Source organism: Physella acuta, unplaced genomic scaffold, assembly GCF_028476545.2.
Source record: "Physella acuta isolate Inbredline_101_S28 unplaced genomic scaffold, ASM2847654v3 ptg000251l, whole genome shotgun sequence".
Classification (NCBI taxonomy): Eukaryota; Metazoa; Mollusca; class Gastropoda; family Physidae; genus Physella; species Physella acuta.
In genome coordinates this window covers 127,108-147,656 of record NW_026731770.1, presented here as the reverse complement: position 1 = coordinate 147,656, position 20,549 = coordinate 127,108, and the positions used below count along the sequence as shown (strand labels likewise).

At 32.9% G+C, this 20,549-nt stretch overlaps 2 protein-coding genes across 2 annotated transcripts; both read right to left on the bottom strand.

Annotated features, from left to right (window-relative positions):
* Positions 1–2,528: 2,528 nt before the first annotated feature.
* LOC131938592 (threonylcarbamoyl-AMP synthase) lies at positions 2,529–7,200 on the bottom strand. Its single transcript, XM_059296699.1, has 5 exons — positions 7,044–7,200; positions 6,226–6,381; positions 3,868–4,045; positions 3,189–3,275; positions 2,529–3,031 (listed from the first exon to the last, which is right to left on the bottom strand). Exons 1-5 carry the CDS (start codon positions 7,191–7,193, stop codon positions 2,907–2,909), a joined length of 696 nt encoding a protein of 231 aa, XP_059152682.1. The 5' UTR covers positions 7,194–7,200; the 3' UTR covers positions 2,529–2,906.
* A 2,660-nt stretch (positions 7,201–9,860) lies between these two features.
* On the bottom strand, positions 9,861–19,873 carry LOC131938593 (threonylcarbamoyl-AMP synthase). Its single transcript, XM_059296701.1, has 6 exons — positions 19,775–19,873; positions 19,406–19,570; positions 18,344–18,490; positions 17,033–17,213; positions 13,050–13,136; positions 9,861–10,828 (listed from the first exon to the last, which is right to left on the bottom strand). Exons 1-6 carry the CDS (start codon positions 19,811–19,813, stop codon positions 10,728–10,730), a joined length of 720 nt encoding a protein of 239 aa, XP_059152684.1. The 5' UTR covers positions 19,814–19,873; the 3' UTR covers positions 9,861–10,727.
* Between the last annotated feature and the right edge of the window lie 676 nt (positions 19,874–20,549).

Sequence of the window (20,549 nt, the reverse complement as noted above, 5' to 3'; positions counted from 1 at the left end):
TCCTCCAAAAAAAACGAAATATTATATATATAGAAAAATATATACTTTACCAGTGTCTGCCTCTCCGGCCCCAGAGAATTTTATTCTCCCCTGCAAAAATTCAAATGCCCCACCCTCGGAAAAAAGTCTTAAAGAAACACTGCGTGAGGTGGGTACTAGAAATTTTCGGGAGTGGGGTGCACTAAATTTTCTGGAAAGAGGGCAGACACTGGTAAAAGTATATTTTCTATATACATTTTATATTTCGTTGAATGGGACGGTAGACGTGCTTCGTGGTGGGGGGCGGACCCCTCCCCCCAACTCTCACGTAGAGTCGCCTGAAAGGAACTCTAAATGCGACTTTTGTCATGTTTGAGCTTATGTGAGGGGTCGGCGTGGTCGAGTCGGTAAAGCTCATGGTTGCTAAACCGAAAAGTCTCGAGTTCGAACCCTCGGGCAGATGAGGCTCGTTAGCTGGGGACAGCCACTCTTCTAGGAGAGACAACTCCAAAATTAAACAACTGCTGCCTTGTAGTTTGTTCTTGGTTGGACAAAGGCTATGGAAGCAAATCCAAAAATAAAAGCAGGCTGAAATCGGAGTCAATGGCCTCAATGGCGCATAACCAGTTGACACGTAACGCTTAATTGTGTTGGAGGCATGGTCGAGTCGGCAAAAAGCTCATGGTTGTTAAATTCGAACAAAGTCTCGAGTTCAAACCCAATGGCAGATAAATCTCGATCCCCTTCAGCACTAATAATTAAGAACGAAGAAGAAGAAGAAGAAGAAAAGCTTATGTGCAAGGTTTTGGGTTATGGCAACGACTATATTTAGTACCAATATGCAGAAAGAACGGTTGAAGAAGAGGCGAAAACAGCTGGGCTCACATGGGCACAGATAAAGGGAGCAGCCCAAAACCGAGTCAGCTGGGAATGTGTGGTTGCAGTTCTTTGCGCCCCAAGGCCACAAAGGAATGATGATGATGATGCAGTAACTACGTGTAGATCATGCTTAAATTCGATTAAAAATGCCGATTCTGGATAAACATCCGTTTTCAATTACATTTTTCGTTTCTGGTTAAATTTGAAGTTGAGATGGTGATTTTGTTTTTGGTTTCGATTTAGAGAAAAAGACACCACTATCAACCTAGCGCCCGTTGTATCTCTCCCTCAACGGGCCATTTATCTCTTAATTAATAAGTTTTCAAAGTGTTAAAATATCTGCCTAATTGCCTGTGGCGTAACAGATCAATCGGAGCCCTGTGGATATTAAAGACTAGAGGACCTTAACTATTACATTTGTTTTAGAGCATTAGGTATAAAAATGGATTAGTACACGTTTTTTTTTATATTTCAACTTCTATAATAACATTAACACAATACAGTAATATTCAACACAAAGGCAACACAAAAGAAAATATTTTAACATTGGTACGTGGAGTTTTTAACCAGAAGTGTTTTGACCATCGGTGATTTGTCTACAGTGGGGTTTCAATCTCAGTGCAGGCATCCTCACAGTGATGCAATGTAATAATTTGATGTTGACAAAAATTTGGTAAAGAAGGTTACCCAACTCTCAATCAAATGTTATCGCCACACATGCGTGATCGAGCTTAAACCGTTCTTTATTGCCTACATAACAATTGCTGGAAAAAGTGGACAGCGGGCACTAGATCTCAGAGAGGCGGTCATGCTTATTCTGATAAAAAGTACGAGACTAAATTGATACATTCGAATATGTATGTAGTGGGTGGGTGATATAAAACATACACGATTATATAGAAACATTCCAATATGTATGTAGTGGGTGGGTGATATGATTTTTTATTCATCAAGCCTCGCTAGAAAATTACATTACTATCGTATCAATGAAATGATTTAATAAAAGAAGCATTTGTTTTATATTTTTTTAAATACAATTCTAAAAATAAACAAATATAATTTATTTTATTTCTTAACAAAATATGTGATTTTAAACTATGAAAAAAAACAACTAATGCCTTGATAGTGTAGAAAAGCAGCACTTAAAATGAGAATATAGTACATTAAAGGTTAACGAAGTAGAAGTGTCTAACTAAATGGATCTACAAAAGGAACTAAATTTTCTGTGTTTGTGTGTCTGTTCGTTTCGAACGTTAATCTTTGCTTGCTATGGAATGTTGTATTCAATCGTAGAAATGGCCGAAAAGTAGAAACAGCTAAAAGGTTATTATTTTTTTAACTTACACACTGTTATTGTGTAGCTGCAAAACTGGCGTGTAATCTGTATAAAATCTTGGTAAACAATTCATGGAGTAACGTAGGTTGGACTTAGTTTGGATTAGTTCAAGTAAGTATCACTGCATTTAAATGTAATGATAGGACTTAATATATTAAAAAATTGTAATGTTTGTTTAAGATTCAGTGTCCATGTTTATCGTTAATGGTAGATTAACCCGGTTATAGCTGGGGTTACAATAATGTAGTATTTAAAGATTTTTTAGTTTGTTTAAAAGGTACATTGTCAAGATAGTGTTGTTTTAGGAAGTGGTAATCATGGTGTTGATGCCGTGTCAAAATAATAGTTGAAAGCATCGAAAATATTTGGATACAAACTTCACATTAAAGTTTTTTATATTGGAAATTTTAATCAATACTTTAAAAATTAATTAAGCATCCAAGTAATTCAAATTTTATAACAGATTGCATTGTCATCATGTCTTGACACACGTGCCAAGTCTCAGAGAAATCAGGCAGTTACAAGTGGTCAAAATATCGCTCGCCATTTTCGATCCATAAAAACAATAGCGCGACAGACAAAAGCACAACCGAGGAAGCAAGGTAAATAAAAGCTTGTAAAAATTCCCTAATGATACAATCGATGGTAATTTTTCAATACGAATCATTTTTTTTTTTTGCCTTTATTCATTTAACTCATCCATGTGTCTTGTTCAAGTATTTTGCGTACCAAGAATACTAGTGATTGACCGATTTATTACATTTAATTTTGCTGCTTGATAGTCATCAAATAATTTCTTCTGGTCCGTACCTTCAATTCGAAAATAACTAATTTGATCTGTAAAAGAAAATACAAATAATATAAATGTTATGTCACTCATTAAATATATAAACATTAAAAATAGAATTTTAAATCACAAATATATTCGACTGAGGTTTGTGTAGAATATTTTTCTAATTTTCATTATGTTACAGTTCACAAAGCATGTTCATACCTGAGTCAAAGTGTAGACAGTTTACTATGCTTGATGACTTCTTTTGTGGCGAATCACCACCACATAATATGCCAGCAATTTTGTTACCTAAAAATGTACTCTTAATAAATAAACCAAAATGTTAATTGTTCTAAGGCAGTCTAACGTTTAAGTAATCTCGTACATTAAGCATGAAAAAAAAATAAATCACTGTAATGTAATCTAAACACAAAGATATGTAATACATGACGATCTACTTTCAAAAAAAAAATCAGTGCTTTATTTTTCTTTAATACAAATGAACATAACAATTACACAACCGCACAAACACACATAAGTATATATATATATATATATATATATATATATATATATATATATATATATATATATATGTATATGTGTGTGTGTGTATTTATTAGGTGCCTGATGTTATCCAAAAGACACTTGCCCGAATGGGACAAATGGCCGTGAGTCACTTGCCCGACTTTTGTTAGCCAAAAAAGTGTTTACATTAACGTATATGTATATATAAATAAATAAATACATACATACTGTTATAAATAAAAAAAAGTACATATATATTTAAAGTACATATATATATATATATATATATATATATATATATATATATATATATATATATATATATATATATATAGGTAGAAATATATTTGTAACTTTTAAATGATTTAGTTACCAAAAGCTTGTTGGACCATTGAAGAACTTGTGCTATCCGGTTCCCCACCAATATTAGCAGACGAAATAACTAAAGGCCCAGAGGTTAATGTTAATAAACTTAAAATAGTGCAGTTTGGTATTCGAATACAAATGCTCGTTTTGTCCCCAATGAGATCTTTGGATTTAGGACAAATGTTCTGAAAATAATATCAAAAGTAATGATTGTTACTGAAAAACCAGTATTAAAAATGTAGAAAACTTACATTCGACTTTAAATGTTTTAAAATATTGTTTTATCCCAAACAAGGGTTAATCAAACATGGTTCCGGTTTAAATAAAGTATCATAACCTAAGTTATATTTACGTTACAACGTTTTTTTGTAGAATTAAAAAAAAAATAAACGACGATTTTGGTTATGTATCACCATTAATAATTACTTGTATAGAAGTATCAAGTTTCTTTTTGGTCGTTCATACAAGTTTAACTTTAATTTTGTTTTCATTAGCATAAGACAAACACATCATATTTATCTGTTTCACTGCATTTTTAAAGGGGTAGGCTCCAGTAAAAAAAAATTTAATACTATAGAGCAAAGTTTAATTCCCCAAAAAATCTTCAAAATTTAGTCTTTAACGGAGAGAAATTATTAAAAAATCATAATAAATGAGTATGAAGGTATGCACTTAAAGGTTTTAGCTGAGTACTCAAAAATATTGGACTTAAAATATTATACTTTATGAATGGTGAAGATCCTACGAATAGGTTATTTTTTTTCAACATGGCCACCGTTTTCATAATTACCAACATATTTCCACCAATTTTTACTTTCTCGATTATACGAAGTATAGAGAAAGTCTTGTAATCGTGCAAAAAAAAAAAATCGAGATTTTTACAAATCTCGACGCTTTACACCTCACTGATAAGGAAAAACATAATTTTGCAATCTTGTGCGTATGTGTGTGTGTGTGTGTCTGTCTGTCTGTCTGTCTGTCTGTCTGTCTGTGTGTAAACACGATTACTTGAGTACGTAACAGTTAGGCTGATGAAATTTTATATATAAGTATTTTACAAAAATCGTAGATCCGTATCAACTTTTGAGCGATTTCCGATAACCGGAAGTGGTACTTTTTCTACTTTGAATTTTTCAAAAGCATATAACTTGAGTACTATTTCAGATAGATAAATGAAATTTCACATTTAAGTAAAAGATCTAATTCTCTACCTTCTTTCAAATTTTGAGTAATTTCCGTTGACCGGAAGTACTAATGTACGCTATTTCCGATTTCTTAAAAATGCATGTAAATTTATAAAGTACTAATAATATTGCGCACTATTATGCACATTTTTTTTGTGTTCGCTTAGTGCGCAATTCTTTTTTCTATGAGATTATATCCTATTTTTAAAAGTTTAAGTAATTAAAAATCATGTCTATATTCCAAGTTAAATAAGAAGATTCGAGAAAGTTTAGGGGAGATGACTCCCGGTTTATTTTAATGGAAAAACAAATGCGAATGTAACTTTAAAAAGTTATAGTGAAATAATTGTTCCCGTTAAAACAAATAAAAATTGATGTGAATATTGTTTCGCGACTAATACCTCGCCTATCACTGTGCAGCGATCGTGCATGATCACAACGCCACACCACACAAAAGTTTAGCGACATGCCTGGCAATATTCCTACCAACGTATCAAGAACTTCTTTAATCAGTCTCTAGCAACTGCTCTAAAACTTAAATAATATTTTCCCGTTCGTGCACAAGACACATGAGGCAGATGAGGTAGTGCCCCTCTTCTTTAGCGACCTCGGCGTATGAAGGGATAGTGTGGTCAACACTATGCCCAGCCGCCTTTGTTTTCCCTAACATGAGTTAGGTACCCATCAGATCTTCGAGGACTCAGGGATTGAAAATCCGGATTCAAAATCGATACTTACGGGTTATAAATCTAGCTCTCTACTGCTAGGTCACTTTTAGTTACATCAAAAGCAACAATACAACTTGAGTTTGACTAATATCATCCCTACTTTCGTGTCCCTGCGGTAGAGCGATATACAGCTAATCCAGAAGTATCGAGTTCGAATCCGTGTTTAACTGACTAGAACGTCCCCGAGTCCACCCAGCTCTGACGGGTACCTAACTCAGTTAACGAATAAAAAAGTGGATGGGGATAGTGCTAACGACACTATCACTATGTATTCCGTAGTCTCAGGAACGGTGAACTCTTATTTACTTGCCCCCTATTCCGACAGGTTTTGTAAATGAACTTAACTTACTTAGTATTAACGTCGTTAGCTAAATCTCCTGTAAATTAACTAACGCTTATGATTATAAACTCAGTCACAACTAGACACTAATTTACTTTCTATGTATTACTCACATCAAGCCAATCCCCTTTGGGAACCACGAAACCAACGGAGCATGGGCAGCAGTATTTGATATAAGCCCACAAACGATCATGGAAGATTGGGTCGGCTTCTTCCAATGCCTGTATACTTGGCAACACAAGAGTAATATTCTTTTCTCTAGATCGACTCTGTGAAAGGCAAACATTTAAGTTTTGGTAAATATTAGTATAAGACCATCCAATGTTTTAAAATGTTATAACTGGAATAAAAATAGAGTAGGGAAATATGATTAAATATAGTTTTCATTTTAATTGTAGGTATGTCCATACTATTATGTTGTAATTATGTTATGGAGGTAATGATAGTTGTAAGTCTGTCCTTTTACTATATATAAAATATAATATAAGGTTATGAGTATTAGCTTGGAAATGAGAATGGGTACAGGTTAAGGGAATAGAACAGTGAATGTGTATAAGTATGGCATGGATATGGGTAAGTGAATAAGTAGGTGTTAGTAAAAGTAGGTGCAGTGTTTCTTTCAGACATTTTCTCAGTGGGGGGGGGGGGGGGCACTTGAACTTTTTGGGGGACGGACTAAATTTTACAGGGGGGATGCGCTGACATTGGTAAAAGTACATATTTGCTATATGAATCCTTTTTTTTTGTACGGGGAGGGAGGTAGAAGTTCTTCGGATGCCTGAAAAAAACTCTGGGTAGGTGTGGGTATTCTGATATCTTATTAACAGCTTTATACTAATACAATCAAGCTAATTACCTGATTTACTTATTTTAACGAAAGTACAAGTGATGTACTGCATTACATTTAACTGAAGTGGAGAAATGTTCTTACTTTTAAATCAAATATTTTGTCTATACTTTTTGGACATTTTACAGAGGCAGCCAACGCATACACAGAGTCTGTAGGTACAGCGATAACGTCTCCTTTAAGCAGCATCATAGAAGCCGTAGCCACATCTTTTGTTTTTAGTCCGTCTAACATAACTGTTGTACCTTCTGCCTATTATTTTTATCAAATGTAAGAAAATTAATTTGATAATGTTTACATTATTTCTTTGTATGCTACCCTTAACAATTAACCAACAAAAAAGAAATTGATCACTATGTTTTTTTTTACTATAGTAATATGAGCTAAGCCTTTATCTTAATAGTATTATCGATACTATAAAGCTCAACTTGACTTTGTTTGTTTGCATTACTGTTTGCGTTTGGATTTTATTTTGTGTTATTCTTTGCGTTTACGCTTCTTTTTGTGTTTGCGTTTGAGCTTGTTTACGATGATGTTTGCGTTTATGTTTAATATGGCGTTTATGTCTTTTTTTTTTTTTTTTTAAAATGCGTTTGTATTTGCGTTTGTGCTTACATTTTCTCAAATGTTCATCCTAATATATAAAAGCCCATGTGCGCACTTGTCTCTCTCTCTCTCTGTCCGCAACATACTTTCCGGGGCTCTGAGGTCAGTATCCTCAGTGATATATAGAGAACTTAATGATACTGAGTTTTGTTTAAAATAATATAATGGAATAAACTAAATTTATTTAAATAAGAAAAATAAAAATAAAGACATATGTAATGAAGAAACATATTTTAAATTATGCAACCAGAAAAGTTTTTATGTTTGTGCAAAAAGCTCAAAAAAAATGACGTCACATGTCACATGTTTGTACTACGGAAATTACACAACACTCATGGCGCCAATGATTGTAGGACAAAAATAGAATTAAACATCGAATGTTGTAAATGATACACAATACTAATGGCGTTATCTTCAATAAGATTCGCTTCCAATATCTTCCAATTTTAGAATATGAAGAAATGAACTATTTCATTCATATCTGATTTAGATCTATTGATCTATTTATCATGACGTACGCTATAAAATTTATACAATTTTCTCGGCCAAAACTAATAAAAATTACTTTTAAAAAAAACATGTATACCATTTATGAGCCCCGTTTTTAACAGAATCATTTGAGTCTTAATCAGTGTGTGCATTTAATATGGTGTTGTGTTGACTAATAATGCATTTAATTTGGCTTTAATTTTTCTAATAGGTATTGGTAGCTTATGTTATTTAAAATGTGTCAGGTTTTTAGTTATTTATTTTCTTTGCTTTGTCACTAATATCGTTCGACAAGTAGTTAAAGTACATTGCTTTTTGACCAATAACTAGTTTATAAATTATTTTTCTCAAACAAGTATAACATTAAAAATGTATCGTCATATACTTCATGTGTAACGGGTACCAATGGCTAGTTTTTACATGTAGACCTTTACTTAAAATTTATATATTCCTAAACCCCGGGCATCAAAAGGTTTATGCTGATTAATGAACACACACCTCACTACCCTTTACATATAAGTTTATATCAAATGCCAGTGAGCAATAAAAATTAATAAATACAATATTTAAAATTCTATCAAAATAAAAATACATCTTTTTAAAATACACCATACGTGTTACAATTACCCGCGCTTAATTTTTAGTATGAAAATCTATTAATACACATGTACAGAGGAGAACTTACCATTTCAAGTAGCTAGCTGCACACACATTCTACGTATGAAATGCTCTTAAAATATTAAGCACCAAAACTAAATAGATCGATCATAAGTTGCCAAAATGTCCAAATATAGAACTTCACAAATACTGAATTATCGGCGGTGTTTAAGCGCATACAGGATTGTATGGTACAGTACGATTTTATGTCGTCTCATAAATATATCCCTCTTTTATGTGTGTCAATTCAACGCGACCAACCGTGTCATCAAAATTGCGCTATGAACGTTGTCAGGTTTTGACGAAACGACGTTTAGTGCACACCTGTTGAAAAGTTTTTTAAACTTTCTTTATGGAAGTCGCACAGCGAATGAAAAGAGTTTTTTTTCCAAAACCAAAACTTTCTATTCAGCGATTTCTCTGAATAATCGATCGCTTCCATGTAAATAATTTGCATATAAAATATCCTTGTTCACGGGCAAGTTTATAATCTAGTACGATTTCTGAATGTGATTTTGAATAAGGTTGATCGTGTGATCACATTTGCCTTCTGAATGCTGGAAACCTGTATATCTGGTTGGACGTCAGACTGTGTTTGTAGGTTACCTTCAGGAGCGAATCTTTTTTTCTGTTATAGTCACACCGCTCATAAAAAGTTGCTTCAAGTACATTTTGACACTAATTTATTCTATTGAAATTTCTTCTATTGAGGAATTTCCATGAAATGTTATTCCAGCTAGAAAAAAGCTTACGTGTTAATAATCACCTGTCTAGGACATACTATACAGGTACATGTTGTTACCTTCAGGGCAGGTTTAGCTTAAGAATAAAGTCGGGTACTTGAACCAAACTCTCTATAGAGTTGAATAAACGATCCAAAATTTGGGAGTATAGGTTGTGTAAAGAGTCGAAATAGGAGGCAATTAGGAGTTTTGAAAGAATTATTCATAGCATACATGATGTAGCAATTGTTACTATCGTTATGTAATGCTCAGAATGTGTTGCGAAAACAAAAACTTATTTCGCTAATTTATTGAGTACAATTAATTGAAACATTTAAATTAAAATGGAATATAATTTATTTACAAAATAAAAAAACCCAGACGTCAATGCATCAATAACTACAACGATTAGTTTTAATTTATCAGAGTATTTATTTGGCTGTTTCGGAATCCAGCATTGCATACATACTAAGTTTATATAATACATTTATATTAATCTTGCTTGTATAATAAGTTTCAAAGCTCCAAGATTTGTATAGCAGACCACTTTCAATTGGGCTATTTAAACTATTTTTAGATATAAGAGTGTTGAGGGAATGGGTGTATGTGTGTATTCCTGTGTGTCTTTGTATGTATGTGTGATATTTTAGGTTTGCCAAAAGCGATCTATCTAGAAAAAAATATATATAACTCCCACTTTAATTATACAGAATACAATGCAATCTTGCATTTAAAACAGTTTAAAATATAATTCGTTTCAAAATTAAATAAACGAAACTTAATTACATTTACAGCAAAACGTAAAATACAATTTAAAAATCAACGTGCATGTTTATCTAAAGCTTAGAACAGATCTCACATAATGAAAAAATATACATCTTGCACTAAGTAAAGCCTATATAGTAAAACAACTATGTAACACTGGCTAAATATTCTGTAAAGCTTACTATTAGTTAAACACATTTGTGTCACTAAAGTTAGACGCAATTGGAGTGGGCTGCTTAGATCAGCATTTTATTTTACAACACATGTAAAATATAAATTTTAATTTTAAATTTTATATTCGACAAAAAAAAAACACATCGAGATGAATGTTAACCATATGGTCGCTTTTCTTCGATAGACTTCTGCTTTATTAAAGGTATCAAAAAATTAGTGGAAAAAAAGTAATAAATTTCACAGCGCGACGTTTTAACGTATCTTACAAAGCTTAATTATTCTTATGTTTCCATTTGAATTGTAATATTAGAGTTAAGTATCGAAAGCGTTTAATTAAGCTTTAGCATTGGAGCTTTTAAGTTGTTGTTTTACCACCTTCAACTTCTTTTTTTGCAGCCATATAGTCTTTATAAATGGTTTCTTGCGACGTGCTGCCAATGCGAAAATAGCAGAGTTCTGAAATCAATTTATATAGGGCTTATATATATATATATATATATATATATATATATATATATATATATATATATATATATATATATATATATATACAGAATTCAAATGGACCCTTTTTTTCCTCTATCCTACCGCTTTCCCATATGAGCCGGGTGTGGAAAAAGTAGGAGTATATTGCATATTAATACATACATGCGATAATATTATATACATTATCATTAATTTGATATATCTTAATTTAAGAACAACTCATATTTTAACACATTTTAATTTTAACACATCAATTTTTCTAATACTTTAAGGTTTGTAGGTGCTTGAGCTTGGGGTAAATTGGGGTGGTTGTATCTTTTGCTTAGTTTGGTTTATAGCTAAATACAATTCACGTATAGCCTGTTTTTTTGCTTTTCTGGCAATATACTTTATCGTGCCCTAGGCCATTGTTTGAATATCAGCTCTGGATCTAGCGTGTCTACTGACATATTTTCTTTGCAGACTCCGTAGTTTAAAACGTCGCTGTGTGACTTGTCTAAGTGTTCTGCTTTTGTTTCGCTGAATGAGAGGTGGCATATTGCGCGACGGATTAGTTTTGGCTGATAGGTAGGCCTACTCCGGGTGGGGAGTTGATTGCTTGTTTTACGTTCCTTTGTTAGCTGTAGGTGGGTTGGTTGATGCTGGCTTACCTTGATCATAATTTTTTTTTCTTTTTGAGGGTTGGTTGTGTTTACTCTAAGGGTGTAGGGGGAGTTGTTTGTGGGGTAGGTATTTTTTCCGTTGTTTTGACTATATTGTTGGTTTTCTGCTGTGTTGTTGTTGAGGGAGTTACTTTATTATTCTGTTGTTGTTTTACTAGCAGGTACATCCACTGTATTTAATGTTAAGGGTGAGACTACTTGTCAGTCAGCATTGAGGTCATTGTTAGTGGCTCGGGTGTTACCTGTGTTGTTGTTGGGTCTTCTTGTTACGGTGACTCTTGGTATGTTGCGTGACAATGGTTTGTCCAGTGTTTGTCCAGTGTTTCTTTGATCCGCATGTTTGACATGCTTGACGTCTGTCCGGTATTGCAATTAACCTGTTTATTGTTGTGTTTTTGTACGTGATTTTAATGTAGTGCCGTGTCTCTGTATGTATATAAAATGTTAGTGGAAGACATGTATGTAGTAAGTAACTTTTTGATCGCCATGTGGTAATATTTTGAAAGTGTTAATTTTCGTACTAAAATTTAAATTGAAAATTTAAAAAATTGATAACAGTTTAGAAGCTGTTCCTACATGTCCTCTATGTAAAAGTTTCTTTCCATATGCGTTATTGTCTGCGTTTATGCTTGCGTTTGTGTTTGCATTTGTGTTAGCATTTGTGTTTGCATTTGTGTTTGAGTTTGCTTTTGTATTAGCGTTTGTGTTTGTGTTTACGCTTGTGTTTGCGTTTGTAGTTGCTTTTGTGTTTGCTTTTGTGTTTGTGTTTACGCTTGTGTTTGTGTTTGCGTTTACGTTTGAGTTACGTTTGCGTTTGATTTTGCATTTTCATTTGTGTTTGCGTTTGCTTTTGGTTTGGTGTTTACATTAGCGTTTGTGTTTCCGTTTTCGTTTTTTTCTTTTGTGTTTGTAATTGCGTTACGTTTGCGTTTGTGTTTATATTTTGGTTTTGGTTTTGGTTGTTGTTGGTTGAGGTTACGTTGAAGTTTATAGTTAGGTTTAATGTTATGTGTTATGTTTCTCAAACGTTCATATTTGCATATAGATATATGATTGGAAAAGTAATATATTTCCTAAACCCTGAAAATGCCGTGTAGATACTGCTTAATAAAATACAAAAGTCAAGGTCCTTTATGGATAATTTTTTTTAAAGAAGCCAGTGCAGGGTCTGTTGTAGAAGGCTAGTATAACAGAGGTATTAAAACACTGGGTAATGACACACTTGTAAAACATATATTTCAATAACTGAAAAATAGAGAGAGGAAAAAGATAGAACTGCTTTAAAAAGTAAATCATCTACAGAAGAAAGAATAACTACTAGGTTTTTATTATATCAATCAGAACAATTCTAGCCTTTAAAATTATATGAAATTTATTTTTGCTAATACCAGTGGACTTTGACCATAACATCAACGCTACCCCAAACCAGCCTACGCCCCTGCCATCGGGTTTTCAGCCTTTATTACAATAAAGTTTGTACAGTTAGATAGCGGTACATGTTACAATACGTTTATAAATACTCATCTTACTTTTAGGGATGTCAAGACAATTCACAATACTCGACGACGTGAGGCTTAAAGCCTTCCCGGCATCAACAATGCCGTCAATTTTATCTCCTGTAGAAAGAACAACAATGTGTTTTTGTCAAATACATTGTATTTAGTTACTTGGTGGTTGTTAGTAACGGGGCAAAAATATAATTATATCCGCATTAATTAACCATAAGACCATTGACTTTCTGGCAAAAAACAAATTTTAATAATAGAATTGGAACAAAAGTTAACGAATATTGTAAGAAATAATTTAAAATGCAAGGATTGCACTAATGACATTGGTAATACAAACAAATAAGATGGAAAGTCTGATTGAAAAAAAAGATGATACACAAGTCAAAATATAATGCAAATTACGAAAACATTCGCAAAATAAAGTAAATTCTTCTCACAGAACAAGTTGAATAAACCGGGAGTGATTTCCATTAAACTTTCTCGAATATTCTTATATAACAATACGGGGGATGACAACCCGGGATGTCGACATTATTGTTAATCCATTTTTAATTACTTAAACTTTTAAAAATAGAATAGAATCGCGTAGAAAAAAGAATTGCGCACCATGTGAGCTCCAAAAATATGTGTATAATAGTGCGGAATATTATTCGTACTTTATAAATTCACATACGTTTCTTTTTGTGAAATCAGAAATAGCGTAAATTACTACTTCCGGTTAACAGAAATTACTCAAAATTTGACAGAAGGCAGCGAATTAGATCTTTTACTTACATGTTCAATTTCATTTATATGTCGGAAATAGTACTCAAGTTATAGACTTTTAACAAATTTAAAGTAGAAAAAGTTCCACTTCCGGTTTTCGGCAATCGATGAAGAGTTGATAAGGATCTACAAATTTGATATCTATCTAATTACTACTAAAACTCAAGTTTGTTAACATGTTTGTATATTATTTTTTGTTTTGTTTTTTTTGTTTGTCCGATTGAATACTGGAGGAAATCGGCGCTAGGTGGAGAGCTGTAAAATAGTATGTACGTAGAGAACAATTTTTGTTTTCAGACAGACTGTTAATCACTAATTTTTTTAAAGACGTTAATTAATTTTTTGATTTATTCATAGGTAGATTAACCACATTAATTTTAAAGTTTTAGTACAATGGCTTAACTTAGACTAAATAGTGACGTTTGATAACTCATTTTTTGTTTGTTTGTTTTTCTGACTTGTTATTGGGGGGAATCTGCATTATGTGTAGAACTGTAAAATAGGATTTTGGGTGGTAAATATTGTTCTTTCTTAAACACACTGTTAATTACAAACTCATTTAAAGCCGTTAATTAATTTATTGATATATTTATTGGTAGATTAACCACATTGATTATAAAAGTTTAGAACAATGACTTTAGTAATAGTAAAAGGAGTTTTTATTCTTTTTACAACAATGTTTTTAATTATTTTTTCTTAAGGCCTATTTGTGAATGATAAGGTTGACTATCAGGACCTCGCGGTGCACAGGGCAGGTGAAGTAGAGTTCACCTGTTTCTATGTTCTAAGCATATGAAGGGATAGTGTGGTCAGAGCCATGCTCGACCGAAATCGTTTTTTTTTAAAATACAAACATGTCTGAGACTTGGCGGGACACTGGACAGGTGAAGTAGAGTTTAGTAGAGTTTTTAAAATATAAAAAAACGTCTTTTTGAATGTGTGGTCTGGTTATTTTGGGATGATAAGTGCTGACAGACGTAATGTCATTTATAGATGACCCCCCGAAACCCACAGTTATCTAATAAGATATCGGGTTGTCTAGTATACCACTAAAACTCAAGTTTGTTTACATGTTTGAATATTTTTTTTTTTTTTGTCCGATTGAATGCTGGAGAAAATTGGCGCTAGGTGGAGAGCTGTAAAATAGTATGTACGTGAGAACAATTTTTCAGACAGACTGTTAATCACAAATATTTTTTAAAGACGTTAATTAATTTATTGATTTATTCATAGGTAGATTAACCACATTAATTTTAAATTTTTCAAACAATGGCTTTACCTTGACTGAATAGTGACGTCCCCTGATTTGTTTATTTTTTAGTACAATAAGATGGCGGCTTCCATCATACAGAATCATAGGCCCATTCAAAAGTTTAACGCGTACTAAAGCTAATTTTCTGTCGGCCATAACTTTAACAATACGTCCGTTTGCTGTTTTTATTACGTTTCAACACTTATATAAATTTTCAACTGTCTTTTTCATTTAGTTTTACAATAATCGACCTATCTAGCTAGAATAGGTCTAATGATTAGATCTAGATCTAGATCTAGCAAGAGTTACGCAAAAACTTAAGCAAACGAGTCGTAGAATCTAGAACTAGATAATTCTATCTAGATCTAGATAATTTCAGACCTTCATTATTTTATATAGATCTATATGCATCTTTGTTTGTTTAGCTATGTAATTGGCTAATTTAAGATAAATTTAATTTGAAAGTTACTACTACTAGTCTTAGATCTAGATCTATGCGCGTAAATCAAGTTGCATAAGGAGACTCAAAGTTTTAAAGTATAGTATAAAAAAACGTCAGTGACGTCACGAGATAAATAGCTAAATTGTTAGTGTAATAGGCTTTCATGCGGGTGGCACGGGTTCTAGACCAATACGTCAATGTTAAATTTTTGTCAACTTTTTATTTATTTTTAGATGTGAATGATAAAGTTGCCTATTTGAACTTGGCGGGATACATGGCAGGTGAAGTAGAGTTCATCTGTTTCTTTGTCCTAAGCATATGAAGGGATGGTGTGGTCAGAGACATGCTCGGCTGGAATCGTTTTTAGCGCAATTTCCATTCTGGAGAATTGCGTTTATTAACTCGCCAAGGGTGGATGGATGTCCGCAGCTTAAAGTCGTATCTCCTCCTCAACGAAGCAATATCGAGGACTAGTTCCAAAAGCAAATATATTAAGCAAGTTCCAAGGATGATTGTGGGCCAAAGAAATTCCCGGAATTTCTTCATGGATTTCCCAGAAAAGCCACACAAAAAAAAACCATGAAAAATGCAGTTTTTGGCTCATATCTCGGCAACCAGACCACTTAGCGACTTGAAACATTTATCAATCGATTCCTGCCATAATTTAGACCAATATTGCCGAAGAAAGTTTTCAAAAAATATCCTTTCGTTCGGTCACAAAAAATTATTTAGGAAATAGCGCTTAAATTGTCACTAGACTTTTTATTAAATTGTTTTAAACGATAAAAACATGTTGTCTGTGACTTGGCGGGACACTGGGTAGGTGAAGGAGAGTTGAGTAAGTCACCTGTGACGTCAGTATATGAAGGGATAGTCCGAAATCGGTGTTTTCGGTGTTTTTGAAAGATAAAAAATATCTTTTTGAATGTGGGGTCTGGTTTTTTGAGACGATAAGTGACAGACGTGATGTTTTTTATGGATGACCCCCGAAACCCACAGTTATCTAACTAGATAACGGGTAGTCTAGTAATACTTATAGATGAAATTTTATCAACCTAAATGTAACGGTACTCAAGTTATCGTGTTTACACACACACACACACACACACACACACACACACACACACACACACACACACACACACACACACACGGACAAGATTGCAAAACTAAGTTTTTCCGACTGACTTAGCGAGGTGTAAAACGCCGAGATTTGAAAAAATCTAGATTTTGTTTTGCACGATTACAATACTATCTCTATATTTAGGTTTCGTATACGAGAAAGTAAAAAAAATAATGCTATCTCGTAAAATTCATTCACATAATCATTTGCAAATTAAGTAAAAATCAACTTATGCTCTAAAATCAATAAATAAATAATTTATGTAATAAATAACAATAATAATACTCTTTTGTGATGCTATTTTATACATGAACTAAAGCGAGTTTAAACAATAAACAGATAGCCTACATATTGCACATGGTAATTCGTCATTTTCAATCAACATGAAATGAATATTCAAAAAAATTATTCGTGTTACTTACCAAATGCTTGGTCAACCATACGTGAATTCGTTGAGTCCTGTGTTCCGTGTATATTGGCTGAGGATATAGCCATGGGTCCGGTCTTCGTACAAAATAAACTTAGCTCTGCGTTGGTTGGGATTCGAATGCAAATACTATCTTCATCACCCAACAGAGCTATTGTACTTGCAGGGCATAATTTCTGTCGATATGTGAAAACGTACCATATTTTTGACATTCTGTTACTGTGAATATTTCAATATGCAGTTTATAAAAGCTTAGTAAATCTTATATTCTTGACTGACACAGTAGCATTAGACGCAGAGCAAATTCTGGGGACGTATATTCGTTTGGTGTATGTGCATAGAATTTTTTAAACCATTGCTAGAGATAGGCTTCAATGCTAAAGTTGTATACACAGTATTTAGATACAAGTTAGTGTTATTACAAACCATCTCATTAAATTTTAATATCACAATGGCTAATTGTATTTTGTGTGTTCAATGTATAAACAATATTGAAGTGTGATCACGAGCTGTTAATAAACACTCAATATAGATATTATTATAAATGATAAGTTTAAAATCTACTCTTCACAATGTTACCGCTAAACAGTATTAACATTACAGCGGTTGTAGCCTCACTAAAAGTGACCCACATTCGCTGTTTTGTATAAAACAAGACGTATACTTTATGATACTACTTTATTAGTTCTGTCAAAGTTGTCATTCTAGTATATTTATCTAGTTTAGAGTAGGTGTTTTGTTCATTAAATTTAGTAAAATTTAAATTTTTTCATATTTGCACTTTATTGCCAAGCCCACGGAGCCGTCATACAAAGCTTTTTCCACTTTTGCCTGTCTCTGGAAATTTCTTTGGCATTACCCAAAGATATTACTGATTAATTATATTGATACCAATATTAATTTATATGCATTAATAAGTTTGCATCGGTGCAATTAATTTTTTTTAAAGCTACAAAGATGACAATATTTGTAACAAATGTTATATGTTAACAGTAACATCACTCTAACCTTTAAATGTATGTTTATGTGATTTGAAATACATTATTTTAAGAGAAAGATAGTCGGTTAAATTGTAACTGAATATAATAACAACACAATTAAAACCGCTGAAATAAATAAAAGAAGTAAAAGATTTTTTATTATTTTTTTGATAGAAGTGGTTTTGAGAATAATATTTAAAGATAAAGATAATTGTTGCATATAAATTATTTTATTCAACGCAAGAGAAAATCTTCTATAACTTTAGCATTAGCTTACTTGTATGTGGATCATATATCAAGTTCAAGTAGCTCCTCAAGTATCTTACCTCAAGCCATTTTCCTTTCGGAACAACAAAACCATAAGCAGCGGGTTTTATAAATGCCAGCAAGACCTTGTGAAAGTCTGGTTCGGTGTCCACTAATGTTTGTTTATTTGCCAACAGGAGAGAAATAGCTATTTCAGAAGGTCGTTTCTGTAAAACATGTCATTTTTACAAGCTTTTATTTAACTTACTTCCTCCGTCGTCAGTCGTCAGTCGTTAGTCTAGATCGAAACGCCCGAGCAAAATTTCGTACACTTCTAACTGACAGATTTGTTTCAACGTTGGCACGTGGATCAAAACATGAAGACAATGCAACATGACATTAAATTTGCCTAATAAATTTTTTTTAAAAAATTAATTAAAATTTTGTCCAAATTAGTAGGCTGTCTCATTAAACTATTCCGCACAATTAGATACGCGTCATCACGTTCATTAGGTGCGCAATGGTTTTTAGTCATGCAACTCTATTGCATTAAAAAATTTAAAGTACGGAAAAATAAATTCATAAATAAAGTTGTAATACCAATCTTTTATGTGCTAATGCACTGAAAGGTTGAAAATAAATTAGTTTCTTTAAATGTATAGTAATATAATAAACTACTATTCACATAACTATAAAGAAATATTTAGGAAGCGACCCACGCTTTTCTCCTGAGGGAGTCCGGGCGCTCCGGGTCACTCAACTGCCTGGTGTAGTTTTACCGCTGAATCGAGAATTATCTTAACGCCCAATCAACGGATGCCAAATGCTAAAATAGCCTCTCGGGATTAATGGGCGGCAAAACCGTACATGGAGAAAAATCGCCCTTCCTGGGGCGACGCCCCTGACAGCTTCTAATTTTGATTTTCGCAGAAACTTTCCCGGAAATATTCCTAACTACCCAAAGTTTCATGGCAGTAGGATAAAATGTGTCGTAAAGAGTATACACGAGTAAAGTATAATTTCAAAGTACAAATTAGGTAAGTAAGTATTTTAATTAGATTAATTAATCAAATTAAAATTTTGAACAACTACAATTATTTTAAAAAGGGACTAACAATGATTATCAGATTTTAATTTCTTACTTTTACATCAAAGATCCTTTGAACGCTAGCTGGGTGTTTAACAGATGCCGCTATAGCGTAAACGGTGTCTGTAGGAATTCCAAGCAATTTTCCACTTTTTATCAATGCGGCAGCTTCTTCTAAATCATTCACATTTCGTGCGTTAAATTTCCTTTTTTGTGTTGCCTTTTAATTTGGGGTGGGGGGGGGGGGGGCAATTTTAAACAACACATTTTACAGTTATTATAAACTAAACATTTGAACAAACTAATATTATGATTAAATGTGAATATAAATTACGAATATTAAATAATAGCTTATTATGGCCCAGACATTTAAAAATAGAAAGCTATACTGCTTCTTAAAATATAACTTTCTTAAAGAACATACCATATTGAAATCAACCAATTTCTGATACCGTAAATACATTAACACCTTGAAGTCGACATCGAGAGTAAGAAAATGTCGGCAAAATATGCCTTGCGAATAGATTTATAGCTTGTAACTGAAACCGGTTCAAACGAGAAGTCTGGGATTGCATTTTGTTATTGATCGTAAGCTAGCCTAAATATCTAGGACATAAAGAGTATAGATAAACTCTTACTTGCCGACATTGATATCCAGGCCAGTGGCTGTTATTAAATACCACTCAACGCTACCTTTTTAATTTTTTTTATACTATTCATGTCTAATTGTAATTGTAATCTACATATAAAGGAGGCGTTGTGTAAAAATAAAAATTCCAGGCCATTTTTTACATTTTCTGTTGTCTATATAAAAGGCGTGATTCCTTTTCTGTTGTGGGTTGTATTGTTCAAGTTTCACACAAGGCGAATCTTGCTGTATTGCATTTTATCAACTTCGAGAATATAAGTTGACTGGGTAAAGAGGGATGGGCATTATCGGTTTGGGGTCAGATGAATGGCGTCTTCATGTTCGATTACCAAAGTGTGTAAGGGTGTAGGGAACCTGAAGTACGGGGGAGGGGGGCGATGAAGAAGTTAGGACAGAGGAAGCGAATAAGTATTCAAGTTACTAATTGGCCGGTATGGTTTAGATAGTTAAGGATGTGCAAGCACAGTCTTGATTTCTTGCCTTGCTTTCATGACAAATAATTATTAACTAGACTACCCGTTATCATTAGATAACTGTGGGTTTCGGGGGG

Coding starts and splice junctions, on each gene's coding strand:
- LOC131938592 (XM_059296699.1), bottom strand. CDS start 7,193: ATGTTAGACGGACTAAAAACAAAAGATGTGGCTACGGCTTCTATGATG. Junction 4,046..6,225: donor CCAAAGGGGATTGGCTTGAT/GTGAGTAATACA, acceptor TATTATTTTCAG/AACATTTGTCCTAAATCCAA. Junction 3,032..3,188: donor CTGTCTACACTTTGACTCAG/GTATGAACATGC, acceptor TTTCTTTTACAG/ATCAAATTAGTTATTTTCGA.
- LOC131938593 (XM_059296701.1), bottom strand. CDS start 19,813: ATGTATTTACGGTATCAGAAATTGGTTGATTTCAATATG. Junction 18,491..19,405: donor AAAGGATCTTTGATGTAAAA/GTAAGAAATTAA, acceptor CATGTTTTACAG/AAACGACCTTCTGAAATAGC. Junction 10,829..13,049: donor TTGTCTTGACATCCCTAAAA/GTAAGATGAGTA, acceptor AATTGATTTCAG/AACTCTGCTATTTTCGCATT.